This window comes from Cebus imitator, unplaced genomic scaffold (assembly GCF_001604975.1).
Source record: "Cebus imitator isolate Cc_AM_T3 unplaced genomic scaffold, Cebus_imitator-1.0 Scaffold230, whole genome shotgun sequence".
Taxonomy (NCBI): Eukaryota; Metazoa; Chordata; class Mammalia; order Primates; family Cebidae; genus Cebus; species Cebus imitator.
The window spans coordinates 710,041-731,306 of record NW_016107545.1 but is presented as its reverse complement, the minus strand read 5'-3'; the positions used below and the strand labels follow the sequence as shown (position 1 = coordinate 731,306).

The 21,266-nt window shown below is 48.8% G+C and overlaps 2 protein-coding genes across 2 annotated transcripts in view; both read left to right on the top strand.

Moving 5' to 3' along the window:
- LOC108281694 (60S ribosomal protein L29-like) overlaps nucleotides 1–2,322 on the top strand; it is a 7,302-nt gene extending 4,980 nt beyond the window's left edge. The window contains exon 2 of the mRNA XM_017497374.2: nucleotides 2,272–2,322. Within this exon, the coding sequence (XP_017352863.2) occupies nucleotides 2,272–2,322 (51 nt within the window). The remainder of the gene's footprint in view (nucleotides 1–2,271) is intronic.
- TMEM132C (transmembrane protein 132C) overlaps nucleotides 1–18,822 on the top strand; it is a 432,621-nt gene extending 413,799 nt beyond the window's left edge. Inside the window, exons 6-9 of the mRNA XM_017497373.2 lie at nucleotides 4,781–4,986; nucleotides 7,119–7,392; nucleotides 8,531–8,722; nucleotides 17,207–18,822. Coding sequence (XP_017352862.1) covers nucleotides 4,781–4,986; nucleotides 7,119–7,392; nucleotides 8,531–8,722; nucleotides 17,207–18,412 — 1,878 coding nt within the window. The 3' untranslated portion in view covers nucleotides 18,413–18,822. The remainder of the gene's footprint in view (nucleotides 1–4,780; nucleotides 4,987–7,118; nucleotides 7,393–8,530; nucleotides 8,723–17,206) is intronic.
- Nucleotides 18,823–21,266: the final 2,444 nt, after the last annotated feature.

Here is a 21,266-nt window from a genome sequence, read left to right as displayed (position 1 = left end):
GACAGGGTTTCACCATATTGGTCAGGCTGGTCTCAATCTCCTGACCTCAGGTGATCCGCCTGCCTCAACCTCCCAAAGGGCTGGGATTATAGGTGTGAGCCACCACGCTTGGGCTTCTTTGCTGTTTTCTTTTTTATTTTTTTATTATATTGTAAATTGACAGATTGTAATTGTATATATTTATGCAGTACAAAGTGATATATGAATACGGTGTATTCTTATACAATGATTAAGTCAAGCTAAGCATATTCGTCATCTCAAATACTTAACTTTTTGTGGTGAGAACATTTGAAACTTTCTCTCAGCAGTTTTGAAATGTACAATTTACTATTAATCAGTAAAACACCTGAGCTCAAAAAAGAAAGAAAGAAAATGACCTGAAAGCACCTTGCAGATGTGCAGCAGGGATGGTTACTGTGTACTCGTATTTCGTTCATATTAACAGTCAGGTCCACAAGCGTGGGTGTACAGGAAAAGCACCTTTGATTTTCCTGTATCTGAACTTCATTCCAGCACAACCTCAGTGCCCTGAGATGCACAAAAACTATACTAGGAGTTTGATTTTTGAACACGTTGAGCTTGAGATGCTAATTAGAGACCCAAGGGGAGACGTGGAAGAAGCAGGTGGATGTCCAGAGGCAGGAGTTTAGGAGTTGTCAGCACAGAGATGTGCTTTCGAGCATCATAACTAAATGATTCCCATCATGAGTGGGATGTAGAGACCCACAAGGAGTGAGTCTCAAAGTGGCACCCAGAGCAGCAGCATCCGTGGGCATTGGTTACAAATGCCCGTGTGGGTCACCACCCTAGACCTGCCGAATCTGAGATGGACACTCAGCAGTCTGCGCCAACGGGCCCTCCCTGAGGCTCACTCAAGTCTGAGAAGCAGCTTGGCTAGAATACAATTCAGGCAAGGCTTCCACGAGACATCCATGGCTGACCGGCAGATGCCTCTGCCTTCCCCTTGGAAAGTGACCCCGAGGCTCTCCTCAGGAGGCAGGTGTGGTCTCAGGAAGGGGCCATTAGGAAGGTGAGTGATAACAGAATATGGCCACTGACCGTATGTGGCTCCACCAGGCCCCACATGACTCCGCCGCCCCCGCATCCTTACAGACAGACACTGATACCTGGGCCTTGGCTCATGCTTTCTGCCCGCATAGTTTAAATGTCAGAGTGAGTGCAGTCCAGTGGGCAGTTTTCTCAACAGGCAGCTCCTCCACAAAGAAGGTTGGAAAGCAGGCTGAGAAACAAAGCCGAGGGACTACAAAGACTCCTGTGGGGTTTCGGTTCCTTTTTGTAGATGAGCAGGCTCATTCTTTAATACGGTGGCTCTGTTCTCACCGCTAGCCACTTAGGAGATGATTAATGCATCCTGAGATGTCCCCAGGCGTTTATGACACCTTCAGGAATAGCAGTGACGGCTCTATCATGCATGGCAACTTCATACCCTTGGCATTGCTCTTAATTATTTATATATTCGGGAGCGGCCAGGTTTCCTCCCACCAGAGCTCAGAAAGGTAATAAATGAGAAAAGTCAATGGTCTGTAAATTACAACATTGATTAAAGAAGTGATTACTGATATAACTCTTGCTCGGCTGTTATGCTAATGCCTTCCCAGATCCAGGGCAGTGTTCACCTGCTAATGACAAGCCTGGGACAGCAACTAAAATTGTCTTCCATCTTTAATCAGCGTGTAAACATTTTTAAACCACTCTTGACCATGAATGAGAAGATCCATCCATGTGCTCCCTTCCCAACTGCTCCCTGCCACTGGTCCCCAGCAGATGGAGGAAATTCTCTCAGCCCAGCCCTCACCAGCTGCCTCTCCAAACAGAAGTGCACATTGAAGATGAAAATTGAGCCCAGAGTAGCCATCCATGGTTCCCGGAAGCTGGGGGAAGAGAGGGTGATCAGATTACAAGAGTTCTTTGCTCAGCACTGGATGTTATTTGGCTGAGGCCACAGGCCCCCAGAAGGGGACTCTGTTCTTTCCAAAATACATGATATAGACAGGAGACCGATAAGCATATCAGCAATTATAGCTTAGTATGCTAAGTGCTATGTGAGGGGCTTCTGAGTGATTTCATTCACTCTGAAATGTTCCGCTAAACTGTATGTATGCGCATTTCTCTAGCAATAATTAGCTTTATATGTATTCTCAAAAGAGTGAATGACCCAAGAAATGTTAGGAAACACTGCCTGAGAACTTTCTAGAAACTTTTGAATTAACTTCTTGTGTTTTTGTGGCTTTTGGCTCCATCTCATCTCAGTCTCTCACTGCATCTCCCATCAACCCCAAGATCTTTGATGACATCCCATGAAGGACAGGCCCTGCTCATCCATCCCTCTGTCCATCTGTCTGTGCGTCAGTGTGTGCATCTGTCCATCTGTTCATCTATCAGTCTATTGACCTATTCACCCATTTATCCACCACCCATTCACCTGTCCATCCATCCATTCATGTGTCTGTCCATCAATGTATGCATTCATCCATCTGTTTATCCATCTATCCACCTATTCGCCCATTTATCCACCAGCCATTCGTCTATCCATCCAACCACCTGTCAATGTGTGTATCCATCTCTCTGTTCACCTGTCTGTCCATCTGTCCAGCTGTCTACCCATTTATCCACCAGCCATTCATCCACCAGTCCATCCATCCATGTATCCTTCTTTCTGTCCATTGATGTGTGCATCTATCCATCTGTTTATCTTTCAGTCTATTGACAAATTCACCCATTTATACACCAGCAATTCACCTTTCTATCCGTCCATTCATGTGTCTGTCCATCAATGTGTGCATCTATCCATTAGTTCATCTGTCTATCCATCTATCCACCTATTCACCCATTTATCCACCAGCCATTCACCTGTCCATCCATCCATCTACCCTTCTTTCTGTCCATTGATGTGTGCATCTATCCATCTGTTTATCTTTCAGTCTATTGACAGATTCACCCGTTTATCCACCAGCCATTCACCTGTCTATCCGTCCATTCATGTGTCTGTCCATCAATGTGTGCATCCATCCATCAGTTCACCTGTCTATCCATCTATCCACCCATGTGTCCACCACCCATTCATCCATTTCTCCATCTGTCCATCTGTCTGTCCATCAGCATGTGCATCCATCCATCAGTTCACCTGTCTATCCATCTATCCACCCATGTGTCCACCACCCATTCACCTGTCCATCCACCCATTCATCCATTTCTCCATCTGTCCATCTGCCTGTGCATCAATGTGTGCAGTCATCCATCTGTTCATCTGTCTGTCCATCTCCTCATGCATCCATTCATCCATGCAATATCCATTTCACTGAGATCCTGCTTCATAAGCAGCTGGTGTAAGGAGCCCAGAGGTGAAAAATAAACAAGATGTACTTTTTGCCTTCAAGGACTTCTTAGTTTAAGAGGTGATATGGACACATGGGACCCATTTAAATCACATCTGATAAACTTGGCCATTCAAGATGGGTCATATTGTTTCTCTGTAACCCAACTTTGTTTCTATTTTCAGTTTTCGATTCATCAGCGTGGCAGAAACTAATTTCCAGGGGACTTAACTATTGCCAAAGCCTTGGGGAAGGGAACTGTCTTACAGTCTTCTGTTTGCAATTGCTAGGGGCATCCTTTACCCGTCACAGTGCACACAGGTTACCTTCTCAGTGGCCCTCATTGTTGTCCACACTGACCCTTCCTGCCTGCTTGAGACCATAGGCATCATTCTGCTGCTTCCTTGCTGCACTGGGAAGGGCCACTGGGCTGCAGAGCGAGTCATATTTGAATGAATAACCTTGGAACACAAAAGCCAGATACTTGCAAACTTTATTTTTTTGTCTGTGTGTTTTTATTTTTTGTTTCTGCTCTTTCTCCTCCCTTTCCTGAGACAGCAAACTGCCAGGAAGGGGAAAAGGAAAGGGAGGCACATGGGAGAGGGAACACAGGTTGGTAGTCCCGTCTGTGATCTGCTATTCACGCGGTGAACACGCATTATATAAACAATACCATGGGTTCATAGAAGATGTGTCCCAGGAACCCCTGAACTGGGGGCACATAGGGACGGGAGGGTGCTTCCAGGAAAACGGACTGGCCTTGCCAAAGCCTGGAGGCCATAAAGAACCTGCGTCCGGCCCGCATGTGCATGGAGGGGAGAGACCTCGGAGTTGGTGAGAACCACGCTGGGAGGAAAGCACTCCAGGCCTTTGCATCCTTGGAGGCTGGAAGGGGTGGGTTCTGGGTGCAGTTACTTTCTGAAAAGACGCACCTGCCCAGGGCGCGAACACCTCTGGTGCTCACATCAAATGACTCAGCCCGCCCAGATTTCAGCTACAGCGGCAGTTCTGTGCAAGTTCACGTTCGCTTTTTGATTGCAGTCTCACCTCAGTCTGCTGTATGTGTCCCAGGCAGGGGCAGAAAGAAATGGCAGCTAAAAAATATTCCCAATTCTTGCCCCTCAGGTGGATAATTCTAGATACTTTTCATGAAGTTTCTGAAAACTGAGCCTGCGGTCCCTGTGCGGTCCCTGTGGCAGCCTCAGAAAGGCACCTTCCTATTGGCTTTTCTTCTTTCTCTGTTTCCCTCATCTGCTCCTTCACCCATGCTCCCTGGGGTCGCCTCCAAATTAAACTGAGCGCACCAAGTCCTTGTCTCAGGCTCTGCATTAGGAGAAACCCAAAGTAAGCACTTGTGCTTTGCAAGAGAACAGGAAAAACAAAAAAAGGATGGTCTCCAGAGTCCGTGAACGTCTCCCCCATCCTCTCTCCCCCTGTCTGTACAGGTGTCTGACCGCTGTGACTACATCTTCGTCAATGGTAAAGAGATCAAAGGCAAGACGGAAGCGGTGGTGAACTTCACATACCAGTACCTGAGCGCCCCCCTGCATGTCACCGTGTGGGTGCCCCGGCTGCCGCTGCAGATCGAGGTCTCTGACACAGAGCTCAGCCAGATCAAGGGCTGGAGGGTCCCCATTGTGACCAGTAAGAGGTGAGCTTGGGATGGGGAGGCACCCTAGAGCCGAAACAACAACTTTATTTACTGACCTTAACACTAAAGGACCCAGTGCTTAAGAGGTGCTGGTATTATCTCAGCAGTTGCATCCCCACAAGGCTCCCGATAACCCAGCCAGGCCCAAAAACTGCTCAACAGCGGATCTGTGGGAACCCAGGCTGTTTGCGATCTGCACCGTGGCCTACATGAGGCCGTCTCTTGAAAGTGGCTCTCCCAAAATGACACGATGGAGTTTAATACATTTTTTTAGCATCTTTGTTACCAAGCAATTTGAAGTTTCTTTTATTTTTCTCCAAGAAAAATGCCAAAGTCCTCTGAGCTTTATGCATATGTCTCAGCTTGAATTGCTTTGTGCAGATCAAATTATGGAATAAAATTTAATTGCATTTCTTTTTTTTTTTTTTTTTTTTTTTTAAAGTTTTTTTCCTTTTTTTTTTTTTTTTTTTTTTTTTTTTTTTGAGACAGAGTTTCGCTCTTGTTACCCAGGCTGGAGTGCAATGGTGCAATCTCGGCTCACCGCAACCTCCGCCTCCTGGGTTCAGGCAATTCTCCTGCCTCAGCCTCCTGAGTAGCTGGGATTACAGGCACACGCCACCATGCCCAGCTAATTTTTTGTATTTTTAGTAGACACGGGGTTTCACCATGTTGACCAGGATGGTCTCGATCTCTTGACCTCGTGATCCACCCGCCTCAGCCTCCCAAAGTGCTGGGATTACAGGTGTGAGCCACCGCGCCCGGCCCATTTCTAATGGACCCCAGGCTCACTGGTAGCCAAAAGCCTCTAATTTGTTATCTGGGATTCCGGACTGTCTGTCTGTCATGTGTAAGAGTATGAGGTCTTGTTTTCTCAGCTCTGTGACCCCCGGATTAGCAGATGTTAGCTAAGCAAAGGTGTTGCTGAGTTCCCAGCTTCCCGCCTGGAATGTTACACCCCCACCATCGGCTCTTTTCCTGACAGTCCCCCAGGGAACAGGGCCTTTCTCTTAAGGGGGAGCTTCTCAAGAAGAGTAAGCAGGACAGTGAGATGCGGAATCCATCTCCGTAAGAAGCTGAAGGCACTTGGCTCAATGGGAAAGGACAGCCGTTAATCTAGCCCGTACTTCAGATCAGTTTGTGGTCATGAGTACCCAAGACAATAAGTTTGTTCCACATCCCGAGGGGGAGGAACTGAGACTCCTGGGGCTCCAATCCAATCTCTGCCACTAATTAGCTTTGTGGGCAAGCTACGTAACTTCTCTGTGCCTTAGTTTCTTTGTATGGTCGTGAAAATAGTTAGGATTTGCCTCATAGCATTATGAGGCTCCAAGAGTTCATACATGTGGAAGCATAGAATGGAACCTGCTGCATCTCAAGTGTGTAAGACAGCTCTGTCCAGTAGGACTTTCTATTGTAGTGGAATGTTCTAGAACCACTCTGTCCAATATGGTGGTCACTAGCACAGGTAGCTCTGCAGTGGCTAGACTGTGCCACTGTAGCGGAGAAGTTCAATTTTTTTTTGTTTAATTTTTATTTATTTAAATTAACATTTAGGGCTGGGTGTGGTAGCTCATGCCTGTAATCTCAGCACTTTGGGAAGCCAAGGTGGGAGAATCACTTGAGTTCAAGACCAGCCTGGGCAACATAGCAAGACCCCATCTTTACAGAATTTTTTTTTTTAATTAGCCAAGCATGATGGTGCATGCCTATAGTCCCAGCTACTCAGGAGGCCGAAGCAGGGGGATCACCTAAACCCAGGAGTTCAAGGCTGCATTGAGCTAGGATGGATCACTGCCCTTTAGCCTGGACAACAGAGCAAGACCCTATCTCTAAAAATATAATAATATTAATTAACAAAAATTAAAATAGCCACATGTGGCCAATGGCTACTTATGAGACAGTGCCGGTTTAGTACATATTAGCCCTTGTCTTTTATTTATCTGTGAATGTATTTGAGAAAGAGATGCCCATCCCTTAGTGCTGCCTAGAGAGAGGCCTGGTGCCCCCCGAGTGGTCCTGGGGCTCGTGTCTTCAATGTAGTCTCCTTGAGGTTGAGGAGGGCGCCTGCCTGTCTCTAGAACATCTGGGACTCCTCTCCCTGGATCTCAGAGCTCTGTGTCCCTTCCCACAAGGCCCACTCGTGAGAGCGAGGATGAGGACGAGGAGGAGCGGCGGGGCCGGGGCTGCGCGCTGCAGTACCAGCACGCCACCGTGCGGGTCCTCACCCAGTTTGTGTCCGAGGGCGCCGGCCCATGGGGCCAACCCAGCCACCTGCTCAGTCCCGACTGGCAGTTTGACATCACTCACCTGGTGGCAGATTTCATGAAGCTGGAGGAGCCTCACGTGGCCACCCTGCAGGACAGCCAGGTCCTGGTGGGGCGAGAGGTCGGGATGACGACCATCCAGGTAGGGAGCTGGCGTCTCCGTGTCCCCAGCACTGGGCATGAGTGCGGTGTTGAGGGAGACTCAAAGGGTGGACAGGTCACTGCGGCCAATTCCTCAACCCCGTGATGGCTCCAGATGGTATTGTGGGGACACAGGAAGATGGGTCCAAGATGGATCTAGTATCCAGTCTCCTTCCAGACAGAATGGAGAAGGTGGCAGCTGCCCTCTCGTAGCTCCCCGTGTGGCCTCATTCCCAACGGCTGCATCCTCCATTCCCACCACCTGCCAGCACCCCCATCCCACCTCTGCTTCTCCTACTTGGCACACGCTTTCCTGACGTATTCCCCCTGTCCTTCTTAGAACTAGCCGTCCTCTGCCCTGTGCCACGCTTCTCCCAGCAGCCCAGGGAAAAAGCACGGATTCGTCCTCTCATTCCTCCCATCCTTCAGTCACTCTGCCTTCCTGCCATTTACTTATCCAACAAGCTCGCTTTGAAATCCAACTATCCCTTGTGTACTTGAGGAATTGTATAAAATGGTAAATGTTAAGGACAAATGATGGGACGTGGACAGCCTTTTCCTCAGCCCCTCAAGTCCCACCCTTCTGAATCCACCTTTCTGGAATGTCATTCAGGATCCCTATACCATATGTGGAAATGTTTAGCACATTTCTATCATTTCCCCTGGACATCTCAAGCCCAACATTTGGCTTACAAGATGAGGCAGAAAGCAGTGTTTCCGCAGAGGATACATTGTGGTGGTGGTGGGAGGAGTGAATTATTTATAATTCACTTTTATAAATTTATAATTCAACTCTTCATGAGACTGTTCAACAGGATCATCATGTACAGTTAACCAGGTTGTGCACTGTACAAGCATGCTTCATCTAAATAGGACAGATCGTTCCCTTTTAAAGACAGAATGGATTTCAATATATATTCCAATTTTTCAACAGAAAGAATTAAGGTGTCTTGGGGAAGGGGTGACTTTATTTGGATTCTCACAAAGGCATGGGATGGGCCAGTGTAGAAGTAGGTATGTAACTCCTTTGGCCTGTATTCTGGACCTCAGGCCTGTTGGGATGGAAGAAATATTTCTGGGAAGTGGGCTGACCTCTGGAAACGTGTGATAGATTCCCCTGTGTCCTGCCAATCCCACAGGTGCTGTCCCCACTGTCGGACTCCATCCTGGCAGAGAAGACAATAACCGTGCTAGATGACAAAGTGTCGGTGACAGACTTGGCCATCCAGCTCGTGGCCGGGCTGTCTGTCGCCCTTTACCCCAATGCAGAAAACAGCAAGGCCATAACAGCTGTGGCCACCGCTGAGGAGCTGCTGCGGACCCCCAAACAGGTAGGGGGCCAAATACCAGAGGTTGAGAGTGAGCAGGGTCAGCCACTGTGCCTGCTTCAGCAGAGGGGCCCAGTGGAGGGAGAGACGGGGGCAGGTCGGCAGAACCACATCGCACCATGGAGGCCAAGTCATTGCAGGCAAAGTGCTCACCTCGCCCACGGAGCTTTTGGGCAACACAGACCGTCACCAGCCTCCTCACCAGGTCTCCTGGCTGCCGTTCTCACCCCTGCACTCCCTGCTCCTCTCAAGAGCAGAGTACGCCTTTAAAACTGGGGGTACGGGAGGGGTAGCATTAGGAGAAATACCCAATGTAGATGACAGGGTGATGGATACGGCAAACCCCCACAGCATGTGTATTATTATGCAACAAACCTGCAGGCTCTGCACATGTACCCCAGAACTTAAAGTATAATTTTAAAGAGCCATAAATCACATCATGCCACACTGGTTTAAAATGCTCCGATGACTTGCCAGCGCACTTAGAAAGAGACTGCATTCCTTGACGTTGCACGTGCCGCAGCCCCCGGCTACACCTCTGACTTCCTCTTCCGCAGCCCTCCGTCTCTCTCACCCCACTTGCGGCACACACTCCCTTCGCACTTCTTTAGGGGTTTTGCCATGGCAGTTGCTTTTGCCTGGGACACACCACCCTCACCACTGAGCACGGCTCCTTCCCATTTTCATACCCAGTTATGATACCCTCTTGTCATCAGTGCTTTCACTCACAGCGAATGGGTCTGATTCAGCCCCATTTCCTACCACACAAAGCATGTTTCTCCTCCATAGGATATAAACTTCTACAAGACAAGCCCCCTGATTATTGCTCTGTCCCCATTGACAATCACAGGACCAGCACACAGTAGGTGCTGAATAAATGCTGGTTGAGTGACTGAATGACTCTTAGAGCTGAGCTGGAAGTCAGGATGCCGGAAAGTGAGCAGGGAGAATGATCCACCTAACACAGCCAGGATGTGCCCGTCTGACCTTAGCAACCTGCATCTGTATGTTGGCCTTGTCTGCAAGACTTTCTGCTTCTGATGTCATCATTGGGACAGACTTAGGAGCCAGAAGGCCCAGATGGCATCACAGCCATGTCCCTTACAACCTATGTAACCTCAGGCAAGACACCTCACTCGTGTCTCAATCCTTAATGAGAAAGTAACAACACCTGTGAGAGTCCGTTTGCAAATTAAATTCAGCTTGATGATGCGGAGTGCTAAAAACAGCGGCTGGCATATGCCATCCAGTGCCAGCTCTTTTCCTGGGAATGCCCGCTGCTATTGTGAGCATTATTTTAGTGAGAGCACACAGGGCCTTGGGTGCTCCATCAGAGCAGACAGTCTTGACTCAGAACATTCTGCTTCACACCCAGTTTCCTCTGGTGACTTGTAGCCACAAAAGGCAGGCAGTCCAGGGGGGAAGCTCAGATTAAATCCACACCCCACTATGGGCTAAGCAGTGCTGGAGGAGCTGTCGTGTGGCTGTGACAGGTGACAGGGCCCAGGGGTTAGAGTAGGGGCTGGGTTTCCCTGGCGTGCGCTAGCAGGAACATGGTAATGCTACGAAGCAGAGGCATGGTGATGTGAACAGAGCACAGCGAAGGCGGGGCGCGGGCATGATGACGAAGTCTAGGGGCTTGCGCTCTTCTAGGGGGATGGGCAGTTCCAGCCGCCGTGCAGGATTTCGGTGCAGCTCAAGGGCTGCAAACTCAAATGCCTACTGGGGCCGGGCTGCTGTTATAAGCAAGCAGTGCAGGCTGTGTGAAATCCATGTGGCGGCCTCGTCCAGAAGTGGGGTCGACGACGCGCTAGCGTGAGGATGCTCGGAGCACAGAGACATGCCCGTCACCTGCCGCACACTTAGCAGCTGAAAACAAAGCTCACTTACTTGCTAGTGCACAGCGCGGCGGGTGGGCTCTGCCGGTTTCATGCTCAGAGTATCAGAAGGCTGAAATCACAGTGTGGGTTGCCTAGGTTCTTGCCAGCATGCTCTAAGAAAGAATCCACTTCCAGAATCATCTGTGTTGGTAGAATCCAGATCTTTGCAGTGGCAGGGCTGAGGCTGCCAGTTCTTTGCTGGTGATTGGCTGGAATCCTGTCTTAGCCCCTCAAGTCCACCTGCGTTCCTTCCCACTCCCCACACAACCCTCATCGGCTGCAACACGAGCAACAGTGCATGGAGTCCTTCTCATGCTCCCCGTCTCTCCAGCTTCCCCTTCTGTCACCAGCTAGAGAAATCGCTCTGCTTTTAAGGACTCGTGATTTCACGGGACTCACCCAGATAATCCAGGAAAATCACTCTATCAGCTGTCACGTAACAACATAACATAATCATGAGAGCGATCACTTACCCTACATCCATGTTCTGGGAATTGGGGCAGAACATCTTTGGTGCCATTCTAGGAATCCTGCCTAACGAGGAGACAGCTGCTCCCTGATTTTGCCCCACAGTGCCAACAGGAGGGACCTGGGGTGCATGCAGGTCCCCATCCAGCCCAGGACTGGCTTCTTCAGTTCTTCTCTTTGAGAGCAGATAGCGCAGGAAATCAGCATGGTGTTTTCTGGTTTACAAAGAGCAGAGTAATACTCTTATGTTTGGGATTAAAAAGAGCTGAGGAACGTAGGGGAGAGAAAGCTGAAAGCATGAAGCTATTTGCTGAGAATGGATAATGAATCAGGGTGGGCGATTGGCATTGCAACCCCCCGGCATGGGGCACAGCCAGGAGACCCCATCTCATGTCACCCATCTGTCTTCATCAGCTGACAGTAATTGGCGTCCCCTAGCACTGACTCAGGGGGATTTGTGGATGTAGTTCATCTGATTTGCAGACACAGCTCCTGAAAGGAAAGAGCTCTAAATCATTTCTGGGCATGTGTTACATTAAGTCATTCAGAATTTCTCATCTTTGGGGAAATGTGTTGGCTCCTCCTAATGAAACGCTGCATTCCAGCTTCTCTGTAATGAGCTAGTGGAAGACGTTAGTCTCAATCATGCGGCAGGGCTGATGCAGATGGATCTTGGCAAGCCAAGGGTGTTCTGAGGCCTTCGTTCCGATTGTCTGCTCTTCGGGGGGCTTGTTGTATGTTAACTTCTTTCTCCATCTAGTTTGTGAAGAAAAATTAATTCAAGATGAAACGTCAGCCACAATGAACTTGCACGCTGTTAAGTCTTTTATCTCAGCCCTTAGAGTATAGAAGGTTGGCACCTTGTTCGTGACATTTTGAATTTTGAAATAGAAAATCTGAAAGATTTTCACACCTACCAATATGAGAGTAGTGGCTTGTATGTTCCCCTGTGCCTTGTTTGCTCTTAATAAAGTAGGGGCCAGGCGCAGTGGCTCATGCCTGTAATCTCAGCCCTTTGGGAGTCCAAGGCAGGTGGATCATCTGAAGTCAAGAGTTTGAGACCAGCCTGACCAACACGGTAAAACCCCATCTCTACTAAAAATACAAAAATTAGCAGGGCATGGTGGCAGACACCTGTAATCCCAGCTACTTGGGAGGCTGAAGCAGGAGAATCACTTGAACCTGGGAGGTGGAGGTTGCAGTGAGCCAAGATCATGCCATTACACTCCAGCCTGGGCCGCAGAGTGAAACTCAGTGTCAAAAAAAAAAAAAAAGAAAGAAAGAAAGAAAGTAGGATAGGAAAATGCAAAAGCACTTGGTCTTCGTGTGTGAGCATTAGGACGTGTCGGATTGTGCGATTCGGCAGCTTACGTGGGCAGAGGCGACAAAGGCGAGCACCAGCATCCTGGAGCCGTCTCTTCTGTCTTCGTTTTGGTCTGCTTGGAAGCGGAGCCTGAGACAAGGATTCAAGTGCAGGTAGTTTATTCAGGTGGTGAAGACAACGCCAGCAGAGAAGCCGGGGCTGATGGGAGGAAGAAAAATGCAACCAGCAGAGTGTTAGCAACTCAGCCACCGCCAAGGGGAGCCGGAGCGCCTGCCGGCTGGGTGACTCACATCTGGAAAGGCCAAAAGGGTCACTGCATAAATACAACAGCTCTGTCATGTCTCACTGAGGGCTGCCCACAGCGCATTTTACTGTACGCACAACCACAGGGGTTCTAGAAGCCAGAGAGTGACCTTGGGCAAAAGATATGTTTAAAAAAAAAGCACAGTTGATCATTGAAAGTTCAGCTAGCAGGAGTTGAGTGGGAAGCCCCCCAAAGAGAGCTCCGCACCCTCCCAAAGTTTCCTACACAGGCTCACCCATCAGAGCCAGCTGCCGTTGGCCAGGGCTTACCATTACAAGTGATGTGACCCAGCTCAGCCCACTTCACACACAGCAGAACGTTTCAGTTCATGGCCAGGCGTTTGGATCTTCAGCTACAGCTAGACGCAGATGCTCCAACGATGTCGCCAGAATTTTGTTTTACTCGCAGGCATTCTTCCTCAGTCCTGCGTAGCGTCGTTGCTGTGAACACTGCTTGCCCCAGGCTCCTCCAGTGTTTCCTTCTGGAATTCCGACCAAACAACCGTTGGGAATTCTCATTCTCTCTTTTTTCTTTGCTTTTCGCCTGCCCTTCACGGTTTATTTCTCCATGTGCCTGTGGACCTACTTGGGGTAACGTGGGTGGCTTCGTCTCCCGCCGTACCAATTCTCTCCTCTAACGTGTCCCATCTGCTGTTCAACCACCCATTGAGTCACCGACTTCAGGGACCATGCTTTTCATTTCTAGAGATTCTACATGGCTATTTGCACCCCTTCCTTCCTGCTCTGTTTTAATTTGCTTTTGCTTTTTTTTTTTTTTTTCTTTTTTAGACAGATTCTTGCTCTGTTGCCCAGGCTGGAGCACAGTGGTACAATCTTGGCTCACTACAACCTCCGCCTCCTGGGTTCAAGCGATTCTCCTACCTCAGCCTCCCAAGCAGCTGGGATTACAGGTGGGCACCACCACGCCCGGCTAACTTTTGTATTTTTTGTAGAGATGGGGTTTCCCCATGTTGCCCAGGCTGGTCTCAAACTCCAGACCTGAGGTGATCCACCCACCTCGGCCTCCCAAAATGCTGGGATTACAGGCGTGAGCCACCTTGCCTGGGCCCCATTCACTTTTATTGAGACAATTCCAACTCCTTTGAATGTCTCTTTAATTTTTTAAATAAGCTTTTAATTTCGTTTTAATTTTATTTCATAGACTATTTTTGTTGATTTGTTTTATGTTACGTTTTATTTCATAGAGTATTGTTTCCTGCTGGTTTGTTTTATGTTATAGCCTTTGGAGTCTTCTATGATCTCACCTGTCAGCCCGCTCGCCTTCCTGTGTAGATGTTTGATGCATCCCTCTCATGGTGCAGCCTTCCCACCTACAGGTTGTAACCTTCCTTTCTTTGTATCGTGAATACCTCTTGAACCCTGGCTGTTTGGCTTAGTTTTGTTCTGAAGGAGGTTGTATTTGCATTTGCACAGGTCCAACGTCAAGTGAGTTTCTCTTCTCCCAATTCCCATACCACACAGCTATCACACCTAAGTGTGGGCTTTTGATTTTGAGTGCAGACATCTCCACCCAGGGCTCAGAGCACACACTAGCTTTGCTGCTATATCTCTGGCTCAGCAGGAAGGATTTTCCCATGCCCCGTCCATGGAGAGGGTGCCTGCTGCCTCCCTGGGCTGCAGTGACAGTGTCCGGGATGGATGGGGACAAAGGTCCAGGAGGGCCCCAGGTCAGACCTGGTTTGCTGTAAAAAGAAAAAAAAGGCAGAGAGGAAAGGAGGCAGCTACCTGACTTTCTCAGCAGAGGGTGAGTTGTCGTGGTCTTTGTGGGGCTAATACGTGGGCCCTGGCTGCAGCTGTCCTGGGGGTCCCCAGCACAGTGGTCAGGAGCTCAGCTCTGAAGTCACATCTGTTCCAGCCCAGATCCTGCCTCCTCCTAATCATGTGACTGGACATAGCTCTTTTTTATTTTATATTTTAAGTTTTATTTTAAGTTCAGGGGTACATGTGCAGGTTTGTCACGTAGGCACACTTGTGTCATGGGTGTTTGTTGTACAGATCATTTCATGACCCAGGTGTTACGCCTAGTGCCCATTACTTATTTCCCTTGATCCTCACCCCACTTCCAGCCTCCACCCTCCACCCTCCAATGGGCCCCAGTGTGTGCTGTTCCTTCTATCTGTCCATGTGTTCTCATCATTTAGCTCCCACTTATAAGTGAGAATGTGCAGTGTTTGGTTTTCTATTTCCGTATCAGTTTGCTAAAAATAATGGCCTCCAGCTCCATCTGTGTCACTGCAAAGGACAGAATCTTGTTCTTTTAATGGCTGCATAGTATTCCATCATATAAATGTACCACATTCTCTTTATCCAGTTTATCACTAACGGACTGGTTAGTGTTTCCTAGATGAATGGAGGGGGTGAAATGTGCAATCCTAATCTCAGAATGGAGAGCCTGTATCTACTGGGCACTTGCTGTGGCTCAGGTGCCATTTAGGTTGACTTTGTTCCTGTGCTATTGTGACTCCGTGTCCTTGCTATTGTGACTAGTGCTGCGATGAGCATGTGTGTGGTGTGAGCACATTTCTTAACCTCTCTTTGGGCAGGAAGCATAACCCAACCCACTTCGTGAAGGAGGAGAAAATGCATTCTGTAAATAGCTACAGACAACACCTGACCCATAACAAGTGCCCGGTGGATACGGGCTGTCGTTTTGTGATTAGGTTACACATTTCACCCTCCTCTGTTCATCCAGGAAAAACTATTTCCCATCTATACCCAGGCTTTGTCCTAAGTGCTGAACATTGGGGCCACTGCTAAGAGTCTCTGCCCTTAAGGAATTCCCACTCTTGGAGGCAGAATAAAAGTACCCATAGCTGGCCCCCCACCCCCTAACAAGCCCTGGTGTGTGATGCTCCCCTCCCTGTGTCCATGTGTTCTCATTGTTCAACTCCTACTTATGAGTGAGAACATGCGGTGTTTGGTTTTCTGTTCCTGTGTTACTTTGCTGAGAATGATGGTTTCCAGCTTCAACCATGTCCCTGCAAAGAACGTGAACTCATCCTTTTTATGGCTGCATGATATTCTGTGGTGTATATGTGCCACAATTTCTTTATCCAGTCTCTTATTGATGGGCATTTGGGTTGGTTCCAAGTCTTTGCTATTGTGAACAGTGCCACAATAAACATATGTGTGCATGTGTCTTTATAGTAGAATCATTTATAATTCTTTGGGTGTTTACTCAGAAATGGGATTGCTGGATCAAATGGTAGAGGAGAGACAGCATTAGAAAAACACCTAATGTAGATGATGGGTTGATGGGGTGTGGCAAACCACCATGGCACATGTATACCTACGTCACAAACCTGCACTTTCTGCACATGTACCCCAGAACTTAAAGTATAATAATAATAAAAAGAAGAAGTACCCACAGCTAAGTCAAAAACAAGGCCTTCCGTGGGGTTATGTTTGCTCTGGGCACACAAAGGGGAGAGGATGGTCATTGTCACCCTGCAGAGAAGGCGAGAGCAGGAAGCCTTGTGCGCCTGAGAATCTGCCAGTCACGTGGGTGTGGCTGTGAGTGGCATTTCTAGGCCAATAGCTTTCAATTCTTTTGGAATATTATTCAGCCATTAAAAAGAGTGAAATGTTGTCATTTACAGCAATGTGGATGGACCCGAAGACATTATTTTGGGTAAGTCAGGCACATAAAGTCTAATTTTTTTTACCTGTCTCCACAATGGGAAATAATTTTTACATAGCTATTGGGTTACTGACAGATGTGTAATGAGTCTGCAAGATAAACGTAGCCCCTTCACACTGGCCCTCAGCTTCCTCTTTCCCTCTGATGGGAATTTCCAGCTACCCATGCAGAACAAAAGCAGCACCACTGAACGGGACCACCAGCTAACGCCATGTGCTGTCCCCCACACCTCACTGCTGTCCGGCTGCAGCCAAGCAAAGCATCTGCAGTGGCACAACAGGGTCAGCCTTAAAAGGCAAAACGCTCTTGTTCTCCTGTCTCTCAGGTGAAGCTTAACTCACTGGGGCTGTGCAGGGAGAAGAGGGGAGCTTGCTTTCTAATGCCCTTGGCTCTGACAGTGTTTCCCGCCCATCAGCCTTTGCCGTCATGCTGGATATAGACGACAGCTGTATCCATTCATCATAATCAGGCCACTAATCACAGGGTGTGTGGCAAAATGACCAGGGCCTGCCCTGGAAGCCAGTCACTGTCTGTGAAGATGCACCGGCTAGCTGATTCAAGTGATCACTGTGTGGATAAAGCCACCTGGAGCCTCATCTGTTAGGGATTTTTGTTCGCTGTTTGTTTGTTCCTGGTAAGGATTATGCGAGAGCTGTTAGTCACATTCCCATTTGTTCTCATTTAAATTAAGGTGATTTCTCTGCCCCTGTATGAGTTCTCCCCAGATGCATCAGCTACTGAGTCTGGATTTAGGGTCCCACTCCCTGTTTCTTTGGGTGTCCTCCTAGGAGGGGGTTTCTAAGGGAAGAGGCATCCCCCAAGTGGTCTTCTAACTGCCTGTGTCCCTGCAGGAAGCTGTAGTCAGCACGTGGCTGCAGTTCAGCGATGGCTCAGTGACGCCCCTGGACATCTACGACACCAACGACTTCTCCCTGGCAGCCACCTCCCAGGACGAGGCTGTCGTGTCGGTCCCCCAGGCCCGCTCTTCCAGGTGGCCCGTCGTGGTGGCCGAAGGGGAAGGCCAGGGCCCGCTGGTCCGAGTGGACCTGACGATCGCCGAGGCCTGCCAGAAATCCAAACGCAAGAGCGTCCTGGCCGTGGGCACTGGCAACATCAGGGTCAAGTTTGGACAGAACGACGCTGACTCCAGCCCCGGCAGGGACTATGAGAAAGATGAGATGAAGAACCACGCCAGTGACCGCCGGCAGAAGGGTCAGCACCACGAGCGCACAGGCCAGGACGGGCACTTCTACAGCGGCGCTCCCGGGGAGCGCGAGGAAGGGGCTCTCCGGAGAAGCACCACCACGGCCAGGTCCCTGCTGGACAACAAAGTGGTGAAGAACAGCCGGGCAGATGGGGGCAGGCTGGCAGGAGAGGGGCAGCTGCAGAACATCCCCATCGACTTCACCAACTTCCCGGCCCACGTGGACCTCCCCAAGGCTGGGAGTGGGCTGGAGGAGAATGACCTGGTGCAGACACAGCGGGGCCTGAGTGACCTGGAGATCGGGATGTATGCCCTCCTGGGGGTGTTCTGCCTGGCCATCCTCGTCTTCCTCATCAACTGTGCCACCTTTGCCCTGAAGTACAGGCACAAGCAAGCGCCCCTGGAAGGCCAGGCCTCCATGACCCACTCTCATGACTGGGTGTGGCTCGGCAATGAGGCCGAGCTCCTGGAGAGTGTGGGGGACGCGCCGCCGCCCCAGGATGAGCACACCACCATCATAGACCGCGGGCCAGGGGCCTGCGAGGAGAGCAACCACCTCCTGCTCAACGGCGGCTCCCACAAGCACGTGCAGAGCCAAATCCACAGGTCGGCCGACTCCGGGGGGCGGCAGGGCAGAGACCAGAAGCAGGACCCCCTGCACTCGCCCACCTCCAAGAGGAAGAAGGTGAAATTCACCACCTTTACCACCATCCCCCCGGATGACAGCTGCCCCACGGTGAACTCTATCGTCAGCGGCAATGAAGAGGACATCAAATGGGTGTGCCAAGACATGGCTGTGGGTCCCCCCAAGGAACTTAGAAACTATCTGGAGAAACTCAAAGATAAGGCTTAGGCCCCTCTAGCCAAAGGGCCCTGCCCCGATGCCTTCCTTGTACTGGAAACTGGTCCAAGTGGGGCAGAAGGAGTTGTCAGCCAGGTTAAGAAGGGAAGGTCTCGGGCGCCATGCTAGACCAGTTGGAAAGTTTTGAAGAAGTCGGGAAAGGACATTTTTGTATCAAGGGATTTTCAGCAGTCAATGATGGTGGATGTTCAAAGGTCAGGAGAATAAAGTCTGGGCCATGGGGAGTGCAGACCAAGCAACTGAACTGCACAAGCAAAATTAGGAAGGTTATTTTATGAGTCAAAACATACTACAGACAAGCTACCAAAAATTATTTGTTAAAAAAATGCAAAAAGACAAATAAAAAAGAGATAGAAATAATCATCTGTTTATATTTCTAATAAAGGAGCAAAATATAAAAATAGGGCCTGCTAAGAGACACTTTTTCACCTTTTCAAGGACAGCCTTCGACTGTCACCACAGGTCCGGGGAGGAGACGTCTCTTACCAGTGATGCCTCCTGGGATAGAACCAAGGAGTTTTACATCTTTCCTTGATCATCTTTTCTTTTCCACTTTTCCCTATTTTTTTTTGTTCTGTGTCTCAGACTTCCACTGCATTCATGTTTAATGTTTATTTCTGAGAATCAAGCAGTATATTTTTCCTAAATGAAACATAAATTATATTCCTATTCATTAGAGGGGTTCCTGGAAACAAGGTCAATTAATCTATTGTTTAAGTAGTAACTTGAATGTTTTTTTTTTTTAATCCCTCCAGCTTTGTTGATAGTAGCTGGTTTTGTACAATTGGAGGGAGCTCTCAGAGCCTTCTGTGGGAGGAGAGAACTGTCCTTAATCCGTCACACTACCATAGGGCAAAGCCAGCAGGTGTGGCCTCGTGAGGGGCTATACAGACAGGATGTGGCCAGGAGAACGGAGCCCCGCCTGGACCACCTGACCCCTTGGGAATCTACTCCTGTCATCATGGGGATGTTCCCGCAGAGAGAAAGTTGGGTTAAATCGAAAAAGAGGGCCAGGCGCAGTGGCTCACGCCTGTAATCCCAATACTTTGGGAGGCCGAGGCAGATGGATCACGAGGTCAGGAGTTCAAGACCAGACTGGCCAACATGGTGAAACTCTGTCTCTACTAAAAGTACAAAATTAGCTGGGCGTGGTGGTGGGCCCCTGTAATCCCAGTTACTCGGGAGGCTAAGGCAGAGAATTGCTTGAACCCAGGAGGGAGAGGTTGCAGTGAGCCGAGATGGTGCCACTGCACTCCCACCTGGGTGACAGAGCAAGACTCCATCTCAAAAATAAATAAATAAATAAATAAAGAGGCCACACTCAGGTATAATCAGAGCCAACCTGGTGGGCTGGGTCTATCACAAGACATAACAAATGATACATAAATGCTCGTAACATGAACAAAGATACAAACTGTGTGGGGGGGTTTTAAGTTGCTTTTCTTACTTTGTTGGGTGGGGTGTACCAGCATAAACTCTAAAGATAAAATCTATGTTAGATTGTCAATCAACTGTGTTTTTGAACAGCATAATTGTGTAGCAGCACATTGCAAAAGCGCATTCATCCAAAGCGACACACATATGTGGCAGTGAGGACCACACCAGTGAAACAAGCCCCCTCGTGATCACCTGACTCCAGTTCTCCATGTGCACCACTGACTGCGGCTGCAGGAGGAAGACACCTACCAGCCTTTCACGCTCTCCACAGGAGGATGCTCACAAGATGCCAGGGGGGGTTATTGTGTTTATTTTTTTAATTACTAAAATCAGTAGCTAAGAAAGGGTCCTTGAAGCCTCCTAACCTGGGTTGGACCTTTTAAAAATATATTTGTAGCACATATCATAGATGGAAAGAAGAAGATATTTATTTATACCTGTGATGCCAATTGTCATTAAAAGGCTTTTCATGGATTACAAGTCAGTGTCTTGTGGGGTGTGTTTTGTTTCACTTAATTGCTATTTCTCACCCCAAAAGATACAACCACAGAAGAATTAAACTGTTAGGCTAGAGGGAAAACAATACATTTGCCAATCTTTAAAAAAAAAAATCCCTCTTGCTTTCTTCACTGATCCACAGTGATTCCCAATAAGGAGGGCTTTCATTCATAGATCCACCGTCATCCACACCTGTGCTCAAAATCACTGAGCAGGAGGGCATTCATTTATAGATCCACCATCATCCACACCAGTGTTCAGAGTCAGTGAGCAGGAGGGTTTTCATTCATAGATCCACCATCATCCACACCAGTGTTCAGAGTCAGGGAGCAGGAGGGTTTTCATTCATAGATCCACCATCATCCACACCAGTGTTGAGAGTCAGTGAGCAGGAGAGCGTTCATTCATAGATCAACTGTCATCCACACCAATGTTCAGAGTCAGGGAGCAGGAGGGTTTTCATTCATAGATCCACCATCATCCACACCAGTGTTCAGAGTCAGTGAGCAGGAGGGCATTCATTCATAGACCCACCATCATCCACACCAGTGTTCAGAGTCAGGGAGCAGGAGGGCATTCATTCATAGATCCACCATCATCCACAACGGTGCTCAAAGTCAGTGAGCAAGAGAGCATTCATTCATAGATCCACCGTCATCCACACCAGTGTTCAGAGTCAGGGAGCAAGAGAGCATTCATTCATAGATCAACTGTCATCCACACCAGTGTTCAGAGTCAGGGAGCAAGAGAGCATTCATTCATAGATCAACTGTCATCCACACCAGTGTTCAGGGTCAGGGAGCAGGAGGGCATTCATTCATAGACACACCGTCTCCATTCACACCAGCATTCAGAGTCACTGAGCAGGAGGGCGTTCATTCACAGATCCACCGTCATCCACACCAGTACC